Consider the following 20,573-nt stretch of genomic DNA (forward strand, 5'->3'; position numbering starts at 1 on the left):
ACTCTATTGCCATGAGATAGTTTTTTTTAGAATCTTGAAATGGTATTTGATGATTTGTATTACATAAATACCAAACACACACACACACACACACCATAATATCATTTATTTTTTCTAAAGAAAAAATGGTTTTACTGGCTTTAAAAAATGGTGAGCCAGAAAACTCCATGTTTTAAATTAACAAGCCAGCTTAAAAACCCCATAATTACTTACCTGTCCAACCCTCCCTGGATGCTTCAAGGCCAAGCCTCCACTGGAGACAGCAGCAGCAACGTTCCCTTCGTGGTCCACAACTACAGCGCCCACTGTGTCCAAAGTGCCCGAGTCATTCTCCTGGAGAGCAAGCAGGGCATGGGCACTCACTAAGCACAGTGTGTCACAATTCGATATGACCACATAGCACTTTTCAGTACAATCATGACAGAATTCACCAATCTGCTAAAATTATCTATTATCAAGTTGCCACTAAAACCCTGTTCAAGTCAAAATGTATTTTCTACCGAAAAATCCTGAGCAGAAGCTGTCTTGTTGCTTTTCTCTAATAATAAGCCATGCATGCCTTTCTAAGGGAGAAAGAAAAAACACAATCTAATATAAATTAGTGTGTAACAGTGCCCCCTAATCTCAAGTATTACGTTCATGATTGAAAAATCGGTAGAGGAATCTATCCATGCCATAAGTGAATCAATAAATGACATTAACAGTATTTTCTAAAATATTTTATACAAATTTCTAAAAGTAATGTCCTCAGCACAATAAATGAAGAGAATGGCATTTACAATCTTGAAGTATACTATGCTATAATTTTCTTTTACAATTCCTTCCTTAAGAGAAATTTATGGCCACCACCCTCCTCTGCTGTGTTAATAATATGCTTGCCAAATATACAGCAGAAAACGGCACATTTCTGGGAGGCATCTTTGTGTTTCTGAGTCTTGTTCCAGGTCACACAGGCTTAAGGCTTTTCACATGTATTGACTATAAGCAGCTGTCTCCTACCTCAAATATTTCTGGGTCGCCTGTGCAAGACAGATAAAGTTTAAAATACTGGATAAAAATTAGAATTATGGGAAGCAGGAAGTAAGTTTCATTAAAAAAAAAAAAAACTCTTTGTATATTCAAAAGGGAGGCTACTGCAGGTCTTTAGGTTAATGGCAATCACAGTAGTTTTCCTACACTAGAGCACTGGTGTTTAAACTGTGCACCAGAACTCAAGACTCCCACCCTCACTCCCAGCCCCAAGAATGCAGGAAAGAGCCAGGCACAACCCCACCAGGTTCAACAAGAGCAGTTCCTCCTCCTATGCTGAGGAAGACTTCATCTGTACTTGAGGGATTCCCAGCTAAGAAGTTTCAGAAATGCCACATTCAGGCAATCCCCAGAAAAGTCAGTGACTTCCTAGGACCACCACAGAAGTTGAATAATGTCGAGGGGAGTTCTGAAATATTGGAGACATGTGCAAACAAAAGATTTTTACTTGAAGCAAACTGACAAATCCAGAGGTAGAGTATGCCTCAACAAATATTCCATTAGTTTGTTAGGAGAAGGTACATCTATACATGTACGTTTCTTTGGGCTTTGCTCTAGATTCTAACTCCTCTTAAATATACTGACACACTATGATATTACTTAAATAGAAAATGTGTAATTGACTGAAATAAGTGCTTTATTCCCACTCTCCCTTTTAACCACAGCTAGGGGACGTCTAGCCAATGGATCCACATGACCATATCCCAAAATACCACAGTTCTGCGGGTGGCAGGATACCTGACTTTCAAGGACAGTTCCCCAACCTGACTATAAATTCTGAGGAAAGGCCTGATCCACTGTTTCATTTTGCACATAGCAGACATTCAGGCATACTTATTCTTTAATTAGGAGGAAATAGTGCATGTCTGCATCCGTGGTGTCACAGAAACAAGCCAAACAAGTGACGACACATGCCAGGTCATTCTAACATCAGGGTCTCGGTCTTCCATCTCCTTTTCTCAAGATTCAGTTTCATGCAAATCCACAGGATGCCACTATCTTAGGGAAGACTTAACAATAATTAGGTTTGTTCATTTGGTATGGAAGAAGTGAAGTTTATCTTCTTTGGTAGGTAAGATGAAAGTATCAAAGTAAAGAATTGCATTAGACACATTTTATTCCAGGGGAAAAAAAAAAAAAAAGGAAGCGGGGGGGGGGGGGGGGGGGGAATCCCAAAGAGAAATGTACTTTAAGGAGAAACATTTCATTATTCTAAGAAATAATTCCTAAATCTTTATACTCTTGCACTTCAACCTCAGATAGAGAAGTGTTTGTTCCTTACCCAAATACCAAGTCTTATGTCTTCTACAGGAGGCCTTCTCAAACTTTAAGGTACACACAAATCATCTGAGAATCTATTAAATGTAGATTCTGATTAAGTAATCTGGCATTGGTCAAGACTGTATATCTAACAAACTTCCCCCATAATGCTGATGTTGCTGGTTCCTAGAACCTACCTTAAGAAATAAGGTAAGACAGCATCCTACAGGATTCATTTTCAGCCAAATATCTGTTCTACTCATTTTAAGGCAAATAATTTTATGGGCACAAATATGCTGAAGGAGAAATTTAAACCACCTAAGACTATCATTATGTCAGCATAAAATATTTAAGTTCTATCTGGTTCAACTATCAGTTGGTAGCGTATCACCATGATCATACCACAATGAACATAGAGTATTTTAAACTATTGATCTCATACTGTTTTTTTTAGAAATAGATAACTCTCATATGAATAAATATAAACTGTAAAACACTTCCTTAACAACAATAAAGTCAAGAAAGGGTATTAGTTCATTAACTGTGACTTTTGAGCCCATGCATTCTGTAAAACAGAATTTTACTAAGGGGATACATAATGTATACATAATGATATACATTACTTATAAGACAACTCTCTTAGCATTTCAATCATATCATAAACTATGAAGACTCATGTCTAACCAAACTACTATAGAAAAATACAAAAATATTATACATAGATGGATTTACTGTAACTTAGTTTTCAAAAATGAAAAATCAAGCAAAAAATAAAGAATCCTGTTCCAAATTAAGCAAAATATTCCTAAGGGCTTGCAACACCTGCAAAAATCAGAATTACTTCATAAATATTCAAGAATTAGTTCATATATTTCACATTCTGAAAGGCAAATTTAAGGATGATGAAGTAATATTTAAGCATTTTTATGAAGTGTAGATAAATTGAGTGAAAGACAAACACTGGTATTTTGGCCATAATAATTTCACAGAACTCATTTGTACAGAAATGAAATCTTAGAAAGGTTAAAAAACACACAATGACTGTTACTATATAGAGCTACTATTATGCTCTTACACTCCATAAATACTTGAAAGTATATGCACCACATAGGTACACATGCACTTATTGTCCTTGACTGAAACATGCTATTTGCATTATTTTTTTGATAAAATTGTGACTAAAAAGCAACTGTACAGACCATAGTTCTCCTTATAATAAACACATGTATCTAAAGTTGGCACAGAGATTTCATGTGTTATGGAAAACACTGAAATAAAATTTTCTTCAAGTAACCAAGAAACTAGTAATCACTGGTGGGCTTAATGTCAAAAGTTTTTATTATTCTCTGCTCCAAATTGGAGATTGCTATTACACAATTGTGTAAAAATTAAATTAGGTAACACGTGAACTACTTTAAAAGGAATAAATCTCTTAAAACAAAGTTTACGTACTTCCCACCAGAAAATTATGCCTCTAACCTGCATTTTAACTCAGAAATCTGCCAAGACACACCATCTATCAGTTACTTATCTCATTAACCTGGTATTTCTTCTACACAGAATTACTCAAATATCAAAGAGCTATAAGAAAAGAATAATATCTCAAATATATAAGTGCATCCTGAAATTGGTATATGGTGGAACTATCCTAATACAATAATAAAGACAGAAATATATTTTTTGAGAAGATACCAAACCTTCATAATACACTTTTGTTAGGTTTATGAGCTGTATTATAACTGACATGAGTTTCCACTTGAGCAAAGCAGATGACTGATGCCCTCCATGACAATACAGCAACGGCAGCATAAAGCTTTGTGATCTTTTAGTATCCTAACCATGGAATGATAGCTCTGGCTACAAGAGACCTAGATCTGGCTCCATGTCTATCTTCCACAAACCAGCCCCACAGTGGGGCCACTGTAGGTTTAGAATATATCAGGTATGTGTAAACAAGGTATGATTTAGCTAGAATTACCTACTCTCATGTGTCTGGCTTGGCTGAAACCAAGGAAAATGTGGATATAAGAACACCCAATGACCGTTTTCTTCTCTCTTCACCCTTCTGATGCCCAATACTATAAATGATGTTTCTGTGAACTACAGTCAAGATGTCTATCGTTAAAGACATATAAATGACTAACAGACACATTAAAAATCACTCATCATCATGGAAATTCAAATCAAAACCACAATAAGATATCATCTCACACCTGTCAGAATGGCTAAAATTAACAAATCAGGAAACAACAGATGTTGGCGAGGATGGGGAGAAAAGGGAACCCTCTGACACTGTTAGTGGGAATGCAAACTGGTATAGCCACTCTGGAAAACAGTATGGAGGTTCCTCAAAAAGTTAAAAATAGAACCACCCTACGACCCAGCAATTGCACTACAAGGTATTTATCCAAAGGGTACCAAAATGCTGATTTGAAGGGGCATATGCACCCCAATGTTTATACAGCACTATCAACAACAGACAAGTTATGGAAAGAACCCAAATGTCCACTGACTGATGAATGGATAAAGAAGATGTGATATCTATATAAAATGGAATATTACTCAGCAATCAAAAAGAATGAAATCTTGCCATTCCAATGACATGGATGGAACTAGAGAGTATTATGCTAGGCAAAGAAAGTCAGTCAGGAAAGGATACATACCACATGATTTCACTCATATGTGTAATTTAAGAAATAAAACAGATGAACATAAGGGAAAGAAAGGAAAAATAAATAAGATAAAAACAGACAGGAGTGCCTGGGTGGCTCAATTGGTTAAGCATCTGACTCTTGATTTCAGCTCAGGTCATGATCTCACGGGTTCATGAGATTGAGTCCTGCATCAGGATCTGTACTGACAACATGGAGTCTTCTTGGGATTCTCTCTCTCCCTCTCTCTCTGCTCCTCTCCTGCTCTCTCTCTGTCTCAAAATAAATTTAAAAAAATGAGTAAATAACTTTAAGAAAGAAAATAAAACAAAAGAAAAGAAAAACAGAGAGAGAGGCAAACAATAAGAGACTCTTAACTATAGAGAACAAACTAGAAGTTGATGGAGGGAGGTGGGTGGGGGATGGGCTAAATGAGTGATGGGCATTAAGGAGGACACTTCTTGGGAAGAGCACTGGGTGTTATATGTAAGCGATGAATCACTAAATTCTACTCCTGAAACTAATACTACACCAATATGTTAACTAACTTGAATTTAAATAAAATCTTAGAAGAAAAAAAGTGTCTATTCTTAAATAATTCTTTATTGTCTTTAACAAATATGCATTGAATATCTGTGAAGCACCACATAAATTAGTGCCAAACACTACATACAACAAAGGAAACATACAACAAAGGAAAAAAAAGTAAATAATAATTGTTATTTATTTTCTAAATCACTCAACAAAAATAAAAAACTTAACAAAAATATTTTTAGCTCAAAATAAAAATAAAGTTAAAAAAGCATGGGTTATGCTCATGGATTGGAAGAATAAATATTGTTAAAATGTTAAAACTACCCAAAGCAATCTACACATTCAATACAATCCCAATCAAAATTGCACTGGCATTCTTCTCAAAGCTAGAACAAACAATCCTAAAATCTGTATGGAACCACAAAAGACCTCAAATAGTCAAAGTAATATTGAAGAAGAAAACCAAAGCCGGAAGCATCACAATCCCAGACTTTAGTCTCTACTACAAAGTTGTAATCATCAAGACAGTATGGTATTGGCACAAAAACAGACACATACACCAATGGAATAGAATAGAAAACCCAGAAGTAGACGCACAAATTTATGGCCAACTAATCTTTGACAAAGCAGGAAAGAGTATCCAATGGAAAAAAGACAGTCTCTTTAACAAATAGTGCTGGGAGAACTGGACAGCAACAGGCAGAAGAATGAAACTAGACCACTTTCTTAACACCATTCACAAAAATAAACTCAAAATGGATGAAGGACCTGAATGTGAGACAGGAAATCATCAAAACCCTAGAGGAGAAAGCAGGAAAAAAACCTCTCTGACCTCAGTTGCAGCAATTTCTTACTTGACACATCTCCAAAAGCAAGGGAATTAAAAGCAAAAATGAACTATTTGGACCTCATCAAGATAAAAAGCTTCTGCACTGCAAAGGAAACAATCAACAAAACTAAAAGGCAACCGACAGAATAGAAGATATTTGCAAATGACATATCGGATAAAGGGCTAGTATCCAAAATCTATAAAGAACTGACCAAACTCCACACCCAAAAAACAAATAATCCAGTGAAGAAATGGTCAGAAGACATGAATAGACACTTTTCCAAAGAAGACATCCAGATGGCCAACAGACACATGAAAAGATGCTCAACGTCACTCATCATCAGGGAAATACAAATCAAAACCACACTGAGATACCACCTCACGCTGGTCAGAGTGGCTAAAATGAACAAATCAGGAGACTATAGATGCTGGTGAGGATGTGGAGAAATGGGAACCCTCTTTCACTGTTGGTGGGAATGCATACTGGTGCAGCCGCTCTGGAAAACAGTGTGAAGTTTCCTCAAAAAATTAAAAATAGAAATACCCTATGACCCAGTGATAGCACTGCTAGGTATTTACAAGGGATAGAGAGTGCTGATGCATACGGACACATATACCCCAATGCTTATAGCAACACTTTCAACAATAGCCAAATTATGGAAAGAGCCTAAATGCCCATCAACTGATGAATAGGTAAAGAAGATGTGGTTTATAGATACAATAGAATACTACTTGGCAATGAGAAAGAATGAAAGCCTGCCATTTGCAGCAATATGGATGGAACTGGAGAGTATTATGCTAAGTGAAATAAGTCAGTCAGAGAAAGACAGATACCATATGTTTTCACTCATATGTGGATCTTGAGAAACTTAACAGAAGACCATGGGGGAGGAGAAGGGGAAAACAAAGTTACAGAGAGGTAGGGAGGCAAACCATAAGAGACTCTTAAATACTGAGAACAAAGTGAGGGTTGATGGAGGGTGGGAGAGAGGGGAAAGTGGGTGATGGTCATTGAGGAGGGCACCTGCGGGGATGAGCACTGGGTGTTGTATAGAAACCAATTTGACAATAAATTATATTAAAAAAATTAAAAAATAAAAAAATATTATAGAACTGGAAAAAAAAGGCATGGGTTAATCATGCTCTTAAGGGGTTTTAATATTCTACATTACAGCTTTAATTATAAATTCATACCATAACAAAGTTCCAGAGGATTACCTAAAGTTCCAAACTCTCAAAGACCACAAAGGGCAATGCTTTCCAAATGGCAGAATACTTACACAGTGTTCTAAGGCTCGCAACATTCAAGGTAAAAAAAAGCAATGATTTTAATCTTGGTTTTTAAAATAACATTTCAATTAACTACAGTAAGGTGTTTTTTGTTGTTGTTGTTTTTGTTTATTTGTTTTTGGGGTTGTTTCTTGTTTGGTTCAAAATGGAACAGTTTGAGAGCCTCGGTGTGCATGTTGAGTGATCATGAGTGATCAAGAGTGATGGAAAAGCCCAGATGAACATACTCATGACTTAACTTATTACACAGCTGAAGAGTAAAAACCACAAGGGGAGTTCCACACAGCTTTAAATCATTTTTATTCATATTCATATGCTACATAATTAAAATTATTTTATACTTATAATGAACCACTGGTTAAGGAGAGTAAACGTAAGATATACTGGAGTTGAAATAAAAATTGAGGAATTTAGGAATGATAATTCTGACAAAGCCCTTTGATAATATTAGCTAGATCATTAAATTGCATTCATCTGATCAACATGCTTAGAGAATCCATCTCAATGACTTCAAATATCAGTTTAAAAATATGATGATGAATATATCCAATTTGGCTTCTTAATTTTCTGGAATAAATATTAATCACAATTTTTAAATTTTAAATCAAAAATTTTTAATCCTAAATTAAATATACACCCAGAATTTAAACCTCTATGTACTTACCCAAGAGAAATCAAAATATATATGACAAAAGACTTGTCAAAATGTTCACAGCACTTTTAACTGCAATAGCCAAACCTGGAAACAACACAATGCCTACCTATCAAGAGGGTAATGGGTACACACATTGTGATACAGGCAGTAGGGAAGGAATGCCCAGCAATGAAAAGGAACTAGTGATACACACAACAGTATGGATAACCTTTTAGACATATACTGAATCAAAGAAGCTGGACACAACAGAGTACATAACATATGATCCCATTTATATGAAGGTTCAGAAAAGGTAAAACTCCTCTATGGTGAGAAAGAATCAGAAAAGTGTTGTTTTGGGAGGCAAGGTTGACTATGAAGGAGCATGAGAAAATTTTCTGGAGTAATGACGTTTTATATTTTGATAGTGGTATGTGTTACATGGGTTTATAAATGTCAAAATTCATCAAAGATGAATTAACATGTGTGCACTGCACTGTACATTAGTTTTACCTTTAAAAAAATCAATAGCAGATGTATTTATCTAAAAGTACACAATCAAGAATTCAAAAACCCAAGTCATGAACAAATTTTGTAATTTTTTCCTAATATTATAACACATTTATATTTATGTTTATATAACATTTAATACACATTTGATTACAATCAATTTTAAGTAGTAAGTATTTTAAGTAGGGGGAGAAGGTGATACAAAACATCAAAGAGGTGGTAAAAAAAAAATATATATATATGGATGAGAGAGTCTAACAAATGTCCAACTGGAAGGAGCACACAAAATAAAGAAAATAATGAAAGAAAGAAAGCTAAAATTTCCCACAACTGCTGAAATATAAGAATCCAGGGGGCGCCTGGGTGGCGCAGTCGGTTAAGCGTCCGACTTCAGCCAGGTCACAATCTCGCGGTCCGGTCCGTGAGTTCGAGCCCCGCGGCAGGCTCTGGGCTGATGGCTCAGAGCCTGGAGCCTGTTTCCGATTCTGTGTCTCCCTCTCTCTCTGCCCCTCCCCTGTTCATGCTCGGTCTCTCTCTGTCCCAAAAATTAAAAAAAAAAAAAAAAAAAAAAAAAAAGTTGAAAAAAATATATATATTAAAAAAAAAAAAAAAAAAAAGAATCCAGATCCCCCAGAAGCCACAAAAGGAAAGGAGCCAGATAGAAAGAAAAGATCACCTACAACAGAATGAGAGAATTTCCCAAACCCCAATGAAAGCCAGAAGACAGTGGTACATCTTCAAGGTACACAGAGAAAAGGAACTATAAACCTAGAAGTAGGTGCCCAACAAGATTACCTTTTAGGAACAAAAATAAAATAAAGGCATTTGTAAATGAATAAATAAAATGAGGTTACCACCAAGAGATCTGCACTTAATGAAAGCCTGAAGGACCATTCTTTTTAATACTACAAGCTGCCCTCCATGGAGCATGATTAATACTATATCCTCTCTACCACTGACTCACGAGCACACCTAATCTCCCTTTCTTGGCTCAACTTTATTTTTTTTCCATAATATTTCAACATTGTCTAAACTGTACAATTTATTTTTGCATTATTTAAATTGCCAATCTCACCCACAAGATTGGAAGCTCCACAAAGGCAGTAATCTTTGTATAGTTTATTCACTAAAATTTGCTAAGCACTGAGAAAAGTACTTGACATCTCTTAGGTATTCAATAACTATTTGTTGAATGGATGCATGAATAAACAAGTGAATTATATACTTCAAGAGAATGAAAATAATTGCTGTGATCTGAAGGTCTGTGTCCTTCCAAAATTCACATGTTGAAATCCTACCTGCCAACGTGATGCTATTAGGAGGTGGGGCATTGAAACACAGCAGAGCCCTCATGAATGGAATTAATGCCCTTCTAGAGAGGCCCTTGAAGCTCCCCTGCCCCTTGGGCCATATGAGGTTACAGAACAAAGATAGCCATCTAGAAGTAGGCCCTCAACAGACACCAAATCTGCCTGGGGCTTCATGTTGGACTTCCCAGCCTCCAGAATTGTCAGAAGCAAATTTCTGTTGTTTATAAGCCACTCAGTCTATAGTATATTGTTAGAGCAGCCCAAACAGATTTAAGACAATAATCCAAGTAGGACAGTCAGGCATGAAAGAAGGAATAAGTAAGCAAATGAAATGGCAAAACTGATGTAAATCAAAACTAATATTATCTTTAAAAATAATAATAACATGCTATTAGAATGTCAGGTTGGGTTTTAAAATATGGCTACATGTTATTTATAAGGGATGTGCCTAAAGCATAAGGATATGGAAAAGTTGAGAGTAAATGGGGAAGAAAGTGATATACCAAACAAGTACCAATCAAACATAAGCAAAGTAAGTTTTAAGACAAAAGGTATTAATAGTGATAGAGTCTCTACATCACAAATGCTGAAAGTTTAACTGCACCAGATATAATTAGAGATACAATAATTCTAAATTTGTATGTACCTTAAAAAGAATAGCCTCAAATGTACGTAAAGCAAAAGCACACCAACAAGGAGAAAGCAATAAACCATACCTCGTGATGAGATATTTCAACACCTTTCTCTCAATTACAAGTAAGAAACAGGAGACCCAAATTATACATCAAAAAGTGTGATTGTGGGGCGCCTGGGTGGCTCAGTCGGTTGAGCGTCCGACTTTAGCTCAGGTCACGATCTCGCGGTCCGTGAGTTCAAGCCCTGCGTCAGGCTCTCGGCTGCTGGCTCAGAGCCTGGAGCCTGCTTCCGATTCTGTGTCTCCCTCTCTCTCTGCCCCTCCCCCGTTCATGCTCTGTCTCTCTCTGTCTCAAAAATAAATAAATGTTAAAAAAAAAAAAAAAAAGTGTGATTGCAGGTACACCTGGGTGGCTCAGTCGGTTAAGTCCAACTCTTGATTTCAGCTCAGGACATGATCTCACAGTTGGTGAGTTTGAGCTCTGCATCAGGCTCTGCACTGACAGTATGGCGCCTGTTTGGGATTCCTTTCTCTCCCTCTCTCTCTGCCCCTCTCCTGCTCCCTCACTCTCTCCCTCTTTCTCTCTCTCTCAAAAAATAAACTAGTAAAAAAAATTTTTTTAATTTAAAAAGTGTGATTGCAAAGTGAACAATTAGAGGGGAGCAACAATTAGAGGGGAAACATTATTTTCAAACACATATAAATATGTGTAAAAACTGATCATACACTAAACCATAAACTAAATTACAACAAATTTCAAGAAATGGTATCAAATAGAACATGCTCTCTGAATACGATACAATTAAGTTAGGAGTCAATAAAATTAAATAAAATTTGGAAATTAAAAAAAACACTTTGAAATAACTTATGACTCAAATAAGAAACCTAAATAGAAACAAAAATATTTAATAATGAATTATAATAAAAATATTACATTTCAAAATTTGTGGCATACAGCAAAAGTGGTAGAGAAAAATTTATACCCCAAATGTTGGTATTAGAAAAGAACAAAAAAGGGCCTAAGTGTCCAACTAAGGAAGTTAGAGGACAATATAAACACAAAGAGAAAGGAGAAAATAGAGAAAAATCAGTGAAAGACAAACATTAAATACATAAATAAAAAAAAAAGGCAAGTCAGTTCTGTGAAAAAACTACTTATTGAATGAATGAACAAATTAAGTCTTATAGGCAATAATTTTCTCTGTATATCACCTAAATCTCAGCAAAGATCCAGCCCTCCTACCTTCTCCCCTAAAGAGAACCTTGGCTCTCTGGAGTAATAGCAGATACTGGCATCCCTCCGAACTCATACTTCATCCAGTACAAAAGTGGGTCCCCACTCCTTTGCCCCCTTTCCCCACCCCATGCCAAAATATTGCCATTAAGGTCTCAAATAACTCCAGAAAGGATTTCCTTAATCTCTACCCAACCACGTAGGATGCCCCTGCATCCAAAGATCCAACCTAAAACAGGTGGCTCTCCCCTCTATGGGAAGACTCTATATGTTGGCTTGTCCTAGGATCTTTTGTGTCTTGTCTTGTTCCTCATCCACCTGTAAGCAGCAACTAACAAAAGTACCATAACTAAATATTTTTTAATTGACCTTCATCAATAAATCAAACTCTGTGCCCTCTGAAACTGTATCTTGCTCAATATATTTGCATGATCCAAACTCAGCCTATCTAAAGCAGTTTTCCTATTACCTCACATATTTCTCTCTGATTATTTCATATTTAGATCTTCCCTAAATGCAATGCTTTTTGCACATCACTCCTGAATAGGTCCTTTCCCAAAAGTATGAAATCTTTGGCTGGTCTTCATAATAACCACACTGACGTCCAGACTCATTTTTTACAATATAGGAATGCTTTTTATTTCAGGAGGTTTTGCATACCCTCTAGACTACTGTTCAAAACAAACTTATTCTTACCATCAAACATTAAGCTTCACCTAATCTATAAAGAAATTATATGTCTTGGTATTGATCACATTCTCCCATCCAATGTTTTTCTTTTGATAACACTTCTTTACTGCCCTCCCATCCTCTGGGGTCATTTGACACCAGATCACATTCTTCTCATTTTTAACTAACCTGTTCACTTTCTTTAATTCCAAACTGCTTTCCTAAAAACTCTATGTAAGTAATACATAAAATATACTTTAACTTTAACTTTGTTTTTCCACTGGAGACTAAACTCAGTCAACACTGCCTGAGAAACATGTTCAAGGGAGGAGCGAATCAAGACTATTTAGCAGTTTTACTTCATATAGGCACGTATATTATAGTACTTCAGTGACAGAGATAGTGCAACATGCTACCAGCATACTCACTAATAGGCTATGAACTTCATTACCTGAGCAGATTAAAAAACACCCAAGTAAATGAACTAAGACCTTGCTAATTAAATAGACAGCAACAAAGTCTCTTTAATAAGAGCAGGCAACCTTTTTCAATTTAGTTGTCCAATTTGGCTCTTTCCAGGAACACCTGGCCATGGTCTGGACCTCTGGTCTTTCTTTCATTTCAGGGCATACATTTACCTTCTCTGGATAAAATTACACTTTTTCTTTTAAATACCAGAGCTCCACTGGCCTTTGAACTGAGTCTTAAAGCAGTGGGGAATAACAGATAAAGGACTAGAAGGTAACTTGGACAATCTGGAGTCTATTCCTGCCAATGAAACACCATGACAGTTGGGATGGGTCATTTAACCTGGATTTAAATTCAACCCTCTCCAGATTGAATATTTGACACTGACTTTAATAACAAAGTAGTAAGTTACTTTATTTGATATGAGACTTTAAAAGTATAGCAACATCTATTTGACCATATAACTATATGAGTATACCCACAAAAATATAATTATTAAAAATCATAAATACACAACTACTAAAGATGATATATTAAGACATAAGGATATTAAAAAACAAAAAGGAAAGAAAAAGTGCCCACATACTTTTTCTCCTTTTATTCCTCAATAGCTTAAAATTTTATTAGAAGGTAGGAAGAAATCAAAGAATCACAAAGAGTAGGAGAGGAGCTAAGTATATTCTAGGATATAAAATCCATCTAAACTAATTATGATAGTACTATATCTTAGAAATTCTAAGGCCATTCAATCTCAAGGATATCTTCAGACTCTCAACACTCAAAAGCCTGTGTTTAATGACAAATAGTCACCAGGATGGGCCCCATTCATACATATTTCAAAATATTCTCATTGGCTCTTAAGAACAATTAAAAGTACAAATAAAAGTAGATAAATGTCAAAAAAACAAAAAGAGTAGACAAATGTTCAGGGACAACTCTGGCTATGGACTTAATTCCTCTATGGCCTATTTTACTATGCTAAATTTTGTGCACAGTTGAATCTGATCAACTGTCATGCCCTCACCAGGGATTAAAAACTGCCAAAACCAGAGTTTGCTTTCAACAGCAAAGTGTAATTTTGGTGTTAGACATTTTGCATTTTGAATACCTTAAAATGGAACATGTATCACCAACTGCTCCACCTCTCTAGATTGTCTCACACATTTAGGCCACCTGGCTGGACCCCAGAATCACTTGCATTTTAAACCACGGTCCTGCAGAAACTCTGTAGCGCAACCAAGCATATCTACTTACAGGCTTCTAAACCTAAGGCTTTCTCTTTCTCTCCACCTAGATACCTGAGTCCTACCCTTTATCCAAGACCCAGTTTAAATTCTACCTCTTCCATAAAACCTACCATGAGAAACTTAAGAGAGTTTAGAGTGATTTCTCCACCCTACTAATTCCCATAGCTCTCACCGATGGCTTCATTCTTCCAGCACATAATACATAGTGTGATTTCTCTTTTGTTTCATTCCCCTCGACTAAATATAGTGGTCAGGGCCTAGGTGCTATATGCTCCATTTACTCCCTAAACCTATATAAAAGCCGGCATAAAAGAGGGCTCTGGCGGAGCATCACTCAAAGCCTGTGTACTCCTCAAGGTGACTTGCTGGTGAGTTCCACGTAACCTCAGGCTACACAAATCTATGCAGCAATGAAAACAAAGCACTGTCTATCCCTTGAGCAAATGACCCAAAATGACCACAGAAGAGATGGCAATGCTTGAAAAATGAAAATGGTCAACACACGCACACACACACACACACACACACACACACACACAAAAGCACAATAACAGCTTCATAAATTTAGCTTGCAAGGCAATCCCCATTTCCATTCTGTCACCTGCCCCTGGAAAAATCACACAACCAAAATAAACAGGTGCTAGAAAATGGATAGAAATTCTTATAGTGGTGAGAGTCCATTCTTTTTAAGGGGGGGGGGGGAAAAAGACATGATCTAGAAGTGCATTTGTAAAACAGACATTTTTACCTGCATAACAGGAAAGAGACATGGTCAAATTTTCTCTAGATGGGCACGCCCTCTTGTGGGCACTTCCTGACTCACCTCTTTGGAATGGTTGGTTGAGACTGGGGGCTGTTTCTAAAATATTATTTCCCCACAATCATCTCCTTCACTTACTTATATAGTATCTTCAGATCTTTACAATATTGAAGAAGTACAGTGATATTATTAGTAATATTTCAGATATCCTCTCTTTTCATTACATCCCGAGAAACAAGCTTACTCTTAATAGCGAAGCATTGTTTAGACTAAAGTATTGCTTGAAGCACTTAAATAATAGATTCAAACTTATCTTGAAAGACCATAAAACTTAAAATTGAAGGAAATAACATTATATGGTTTTCTCTGTCAAAATTAAAATTACAATCATCTTTTGTAGATGTTTAAGTTAGTAATGTTAACTGAGTAAAAGTACTGTTTCTAAGCACTGTGATAAGGATGAAAAAACAAAATACTCATGGCTCCATGAGCCAACACAAATATTATAAAATAACCATACACACCAATCTCAAAATGGCAAAGGTATAGAGAGTTCAATTCAATAAGAATTTATTGAATGACCATAATATGCACAAAGTAAAAAGAAGAAATTTGTTCTGATCTGGGTAGCATTTCAGCCAGTTGTTAAAGGAGGACAGGACTTGGACCAGAATTTCAGTAGGCAGAAGTGGCTAGAATTCCATTATTAATTATTATTTATTCCATGAAAAAAAAAGACACATAAGCAAAAACATAGAAGACTTTCATGAAATTCATAAAAAATCAAATATAATTGGCAAGAGAAAAAGATTATTCCAGAAGAAAAATAATAGAAAAGTAGGTTGGGTCCAAGTTTCAAGAGGATTTGTAAAGTTAGACTGAAAAGTTGGATTTTAAGCTATGGAGGGTAAAGACTCTATTAAGGTTCCTTCCCAAACAACAAAAGCAATTCAGGTATTTTTAAAGAAATATATCCTGGAATAATATACAGGATCAAAGAGGAACTGAGTAAGACTAAAAGCAGGGAAACCAGTTATGCAGATACTGCTACTGTCTACCCATCAAGGATGGAAATTTATGGACTAGATGGTGGTAATAATACCAACAAACAAGCAAGCAAAACAAAAAACAAAAAACAGTGCATGTATTCATTAAACAAATGTTTATTGAGCACTTATTATATGCCAAGCTGAGAAACTATGGTAACTAAAACAGATGCCTATGGACGATGATAATGACCTGGAGAGAAACTATGAAGCACAGAAAAGGGAGAAAGAAGTTCTAGTTTACCTGGAGGAGAGCCAACTGAGTGACAGTGCACATGAAGTTATCAACCAAATTATGTAATTCCTAACTCCCCTAGAATGTTCTGTGTTTATTTAAACAATTATTACTATGCAGATGTTTTTCTAGACCCACTGTGACATATTAGGAAGAACAAAGTAATAATTCTCAAAAGCTGGCCAGATAACTTATCCATCCCTGCAGATTTTGATTCAGTATATTGAGAGTAGTGCCTCAGAATCTATAGTTGTAAAACTCCTCAGATGAATCTAATCATATGTCAGGTTTAGAATACACTAGAAAAAAAGAATCTCTTATTAATGAGAGGATCTAGGAAGGGGGTTTGGACAAACTCCACGTTGCTACTGAAAACAGATCAGAGAATTCTCAAGCTGGAAAGAACCATGGTAATCACCTGGTTCAACATGCTGACTTTACTGCTTAGAGAGTCTTGACCAATGACAGACCTAAACTAGAACTCGTGAACTACTATGCCCCATCTCTCAGCCTACCTTTCTCCCTCCATTCAAGTAATTCCAGCCTCCTGAATTATCAATAGTTCCCAGCAACTACCTATTTATCAAAATCTTCTGGTAAATAGATCAGAAGATTAGAGAAGGGTTGCTGATTAGAGAAGTAGCGCAATCAAGCCTTTAAAAGCTCTGATAGTTTTCCTTCAACCTAATTAAGCACTGGTTCTTGTCTTCTGACCCTAAAACACCCTTGTTCTTGCTGTGTGTGTGCGCACATGTATACACACACTTGTCTTTTCACATATTGGTTCATTCTGCTGGTCTTATTAGCTGTACATGTGTCAGCATTACTATGTCTGTAATGGGTCAACCCAGATCATTAGAGCCTTGTGATATCATATGAGGACATATTTCAAAGATCTTAGAACCTGATGCTCTTAACACCATGGTCTGAGCCAGTTCCCAGATAGGAAGGCTTCTGTCTGCAGCCCCAGTGAAATTCTATTCAATGAAGGTATTTCCTGTTAGGAAAGCTACAATATGGCGATTTCTACATTATACACAAGATCAGCTGGGACTATTCCAGTGATAATGAAGGAATGCTCTTTTTTCCCTCCACTAATTCTGTTAAACACTAAAATTTAAAAGAGAGTCTACAGAACTGTTGAATACTAAAAAGAGAGGGAGGATTTACAAGGCTGACAAATGATGCCAATTTACAAGTCCCCTGGAAAACCACGGGTTATTTTCATTACAAAATAAAAGGAGCAGTTAAGATTTGTTAACAATGTCTTCTTGCCTCAATCTTATCTCACTTACAATTTTAAGACTCAGTATAGATTTAAGGCATAGCTTGGCATGAATTCAAGGCAGACTTGGGAAGAAACCCAACCTACTAGCTAGTGAATCTTTATATGAGAACTAAGAAACTTTTCCTGAAACAGGACCAAAAAAAAAAAAAAAAAATACTGCAATTGTCCAGCTATCAAGCATTGAAAGTTCTGAATTTAAATAACTGATTAACTACATAAAGTACAAAAAACCGCAGACAGACATATCTGACTTACATGTCAATTCTATAGGCTTATAATCAAAATAGTCTTAGGTGATGTAAATATAATTTTTAATATATCACAACTCAAAGTAATAATTTCAAACAGAAGTAATCACTTCACAATGAATTTTCAATTTTATGAAAAGCTTCAATATATATTTCTTTATGTAAAGAGAATTCAAAGAAGTTTCTTCTGTTTACTCATATCTATGCATTAACCATCTTCTTAAGAAACACAACAAAACTCCAGATCAAGTAAATTTCTATAAGACTAATTACTTCTTTCCCTGTACACATTATACATGTGTACAAGTAGAACAATCTGAGGAAAATATGTTGTTTTTTGTGCATTTATTTTCTTTGATCTTAACCTACCTCTCACCCAAAAAATACAGTGATTTAGTATGATACAGTTAAGCGTTTACATAATAATTTCAAGATGGTGGATAAAAGAGAAAAATGTTACCCACAATATACTTCAAAAGAATAGAATATATTTATATGAAGCGCACAAAGCAAGGCCCAACATTTCCTTTCTGAAACATGTGGTCAATTTGATGTCCCTATGTGGTGGCGAAAGAACACAAAATTAAAAGTTGTAGCATCTCTTTAGAGTGGTTTTGAACACACAACATTGTATAAAGCATTGCAAATTTTTCTCAACTTGTCCTTAGAAATTAGAGAATAAAAGATATTCACAAAATGGAAAACACCTGATTATCTTTCATTGCACGACCCTATGCAAGAACTGCTTTATCTAAAAACCAATGAAATTAATTAAAAACCCAAATTAATTTGTAAAAGTGGTGAGAGGAGGCAAAGAATTCTATGTACATTCAACTGTAAAATCTGTTATTAAAGAAAAAAACATGGAAACTATTCCAACAATATGCTTGTGAAAAATGAAGAGGGGGGAAAAAAGGCTTAAAACATCAAATATATTGAGATCAAACAATACCCCCAACTTCTTTTAATACTCTAAGAATAAAAGAGTCCCTTCTAGTAATATCCAGGGCTAACTGTTTGAAACTGATATTTATAAAATCTAGATTATGGTGTACATTGAGTCTGTTTGTTTACCCAGTGTGAGCATCTCCTCTTTGTAGCAACTCAGTCAGTCCTGTGGAATGAGCCAATCACAGCCATTGGCCAATGAGCTAACCACTTCATTCCAAAATGAAGGTTTTCTTTCTCAAACATGAAAAAGATTATTGCTAACTACCTTTTTTCTTTTTGTATCAAAACAAAGCAAAAAGTAAATTTAAAACATGTCATCACTTCATCACACGTACCACAAGACCTATCGATACACAGTCGAACAATGAGACTTCATGACAATACTGTCAGGGGAGATCTAGATGCCAATTTGCAGAAATTTAAAAGGACAGAAAAGTACAATGAATATGTGAGCAGCAAAACTCATACTGAAGGAAACTCCACAGGACAAATATTTCAGGTTCCTTTACAGAAACATAGTCCTCACTTTGCCTAGTACCAATTTCAGTTACCACAGTTTAAACAGTACCAGTCACTCAACACCACGGTTCAAATTTCAGTTACCATGGTATGTTGACTGTGAATAGTTTCACTTTTAGCTCTTCAGTTCACAGATCACTATGTAATCATCAGAGGCCCATCACAATCAGAAATCAATCGTGTCACTTCCTTCAAAGTCTGTCAGTGATGGGTCACTGTGCATGGACAGCAAAGGGTGTAGTTGTGCTGCCTCCTTGTCTCCTAGTGATAATTTCATATGACATTTTACCAAAAATGGTCATCAAAAGAAGGAACTGACCAGCAAAGATGAACGCGAAGCCAAGAAATTAAAAGTGATAATGCTGGAAGTGATTCTAACCAAAAATAAATGAAGTCATAGAAGAAACAGGTAATAGTGGGTATGTCGGACACTGACACACTCAAGAGACTCCTAATTCTAGAGTCAGAGGAACTTGGTGAAGACAAATTTATCAACATAAATAAAGAATGTGGTTGTGATAAAATGGACAAAGATGTCCCAGAGGAAGTGACACTGGCAAAAAAACAAACAAACAAACAAACAAAAAACACATTAAAGAGACTCTAAGAGAAAGACCAGTACATATTACTTCACTTCTATGTACAATATAAAAACCAAAACAAATGAACAAACAACAACAACAAAAAACAGAAACAGACCCATAAATACAGAGAACAAACTGGTAGTTTCCAGAGGGAAGTGGCAAAATAGATGAAAGGGATTAAGATGTACAAGCTTCCAGTTATAAAATAAATAAGCCATGGAAATGAAAAGTACAGCATAGGGAATATAATCAATAATATTGTAATAATGTCCTAGGATGACAAATGATGACTGCGCTTATCATAGTAAACACTGAGTAATGTATAAAATTGCCAAATCACTATGTTGTACAACCTGAAACTACTGTAATATTGTATGTCAACTATACAATAAATAAAGAAATAAACTGAACCCAAAGGAGACAGTAGGGAGGGAGAAAAGGAGGGAGGAAGACAGGGAGAGAAGCAAGAAGGAAACAAACTCTGGGAGGTATTTTGCAACATGGAAAGAGCAAAAGATAAAATGTTAGAACCTGATCCAAAACTAAAAAGGTGTCTAACAATTCACCATGACATAAAAAGATGCTCACACCGTATCATAAGTTACATGACAAGAAGGTAAGCGTTGTTCAAACTCCTCTTGGT

At 35.8% G+C, this 20,573-nt stretch overlaps 1 protein-coding gene across 11 annotated transcripts in view; it reads right to left on the reverse strand.

Moving 5' to 3' along the window:
• Nucleotides 1-20,573, reverse strand: part of TASP1 (taspase 1) — a 280,411-nt gene that overhangs the window by 168,821 nt on the left and 91,017 nt on the right. For 10 of the 11 annotated variants that reach the window (XR_007150907.1, XR_007150904.1, XR_007150905.1 and 7 more), the window contains one exon: nt 214-333. The exons of the other annotated variant lie outside the window; for it this stretch is intronic. Coding sequence is in view for 6 of the 10 variants with exons in the window: in XM_047852759.1 (XP_047708715.1) it covers nt 214-333 (120 nt within the window). In the remaining 4 variants the exon portion in view is untranslated. The remainder of the gene's footprint in view (nt 1-213; nt 334-20,573) is intronic. 11 annotated transcript variants of the gene reach the window in all.

Source organism: Prionailurus viverrinus, chromosome A3 (assembly GCF_022837055.1).
Source record: "Prionailurus viverrinus isolate Anna chromosome A3, UM_Priviv_1.0, whole genome shotgun sequence".
Taxonomy (NCBI): domain Eukaryota; kingdom Metazoa; phylum Chordata; class Mammalia; order Carnivora; family Felidae; genus Prionailurus; species Prionailurus viverrinus.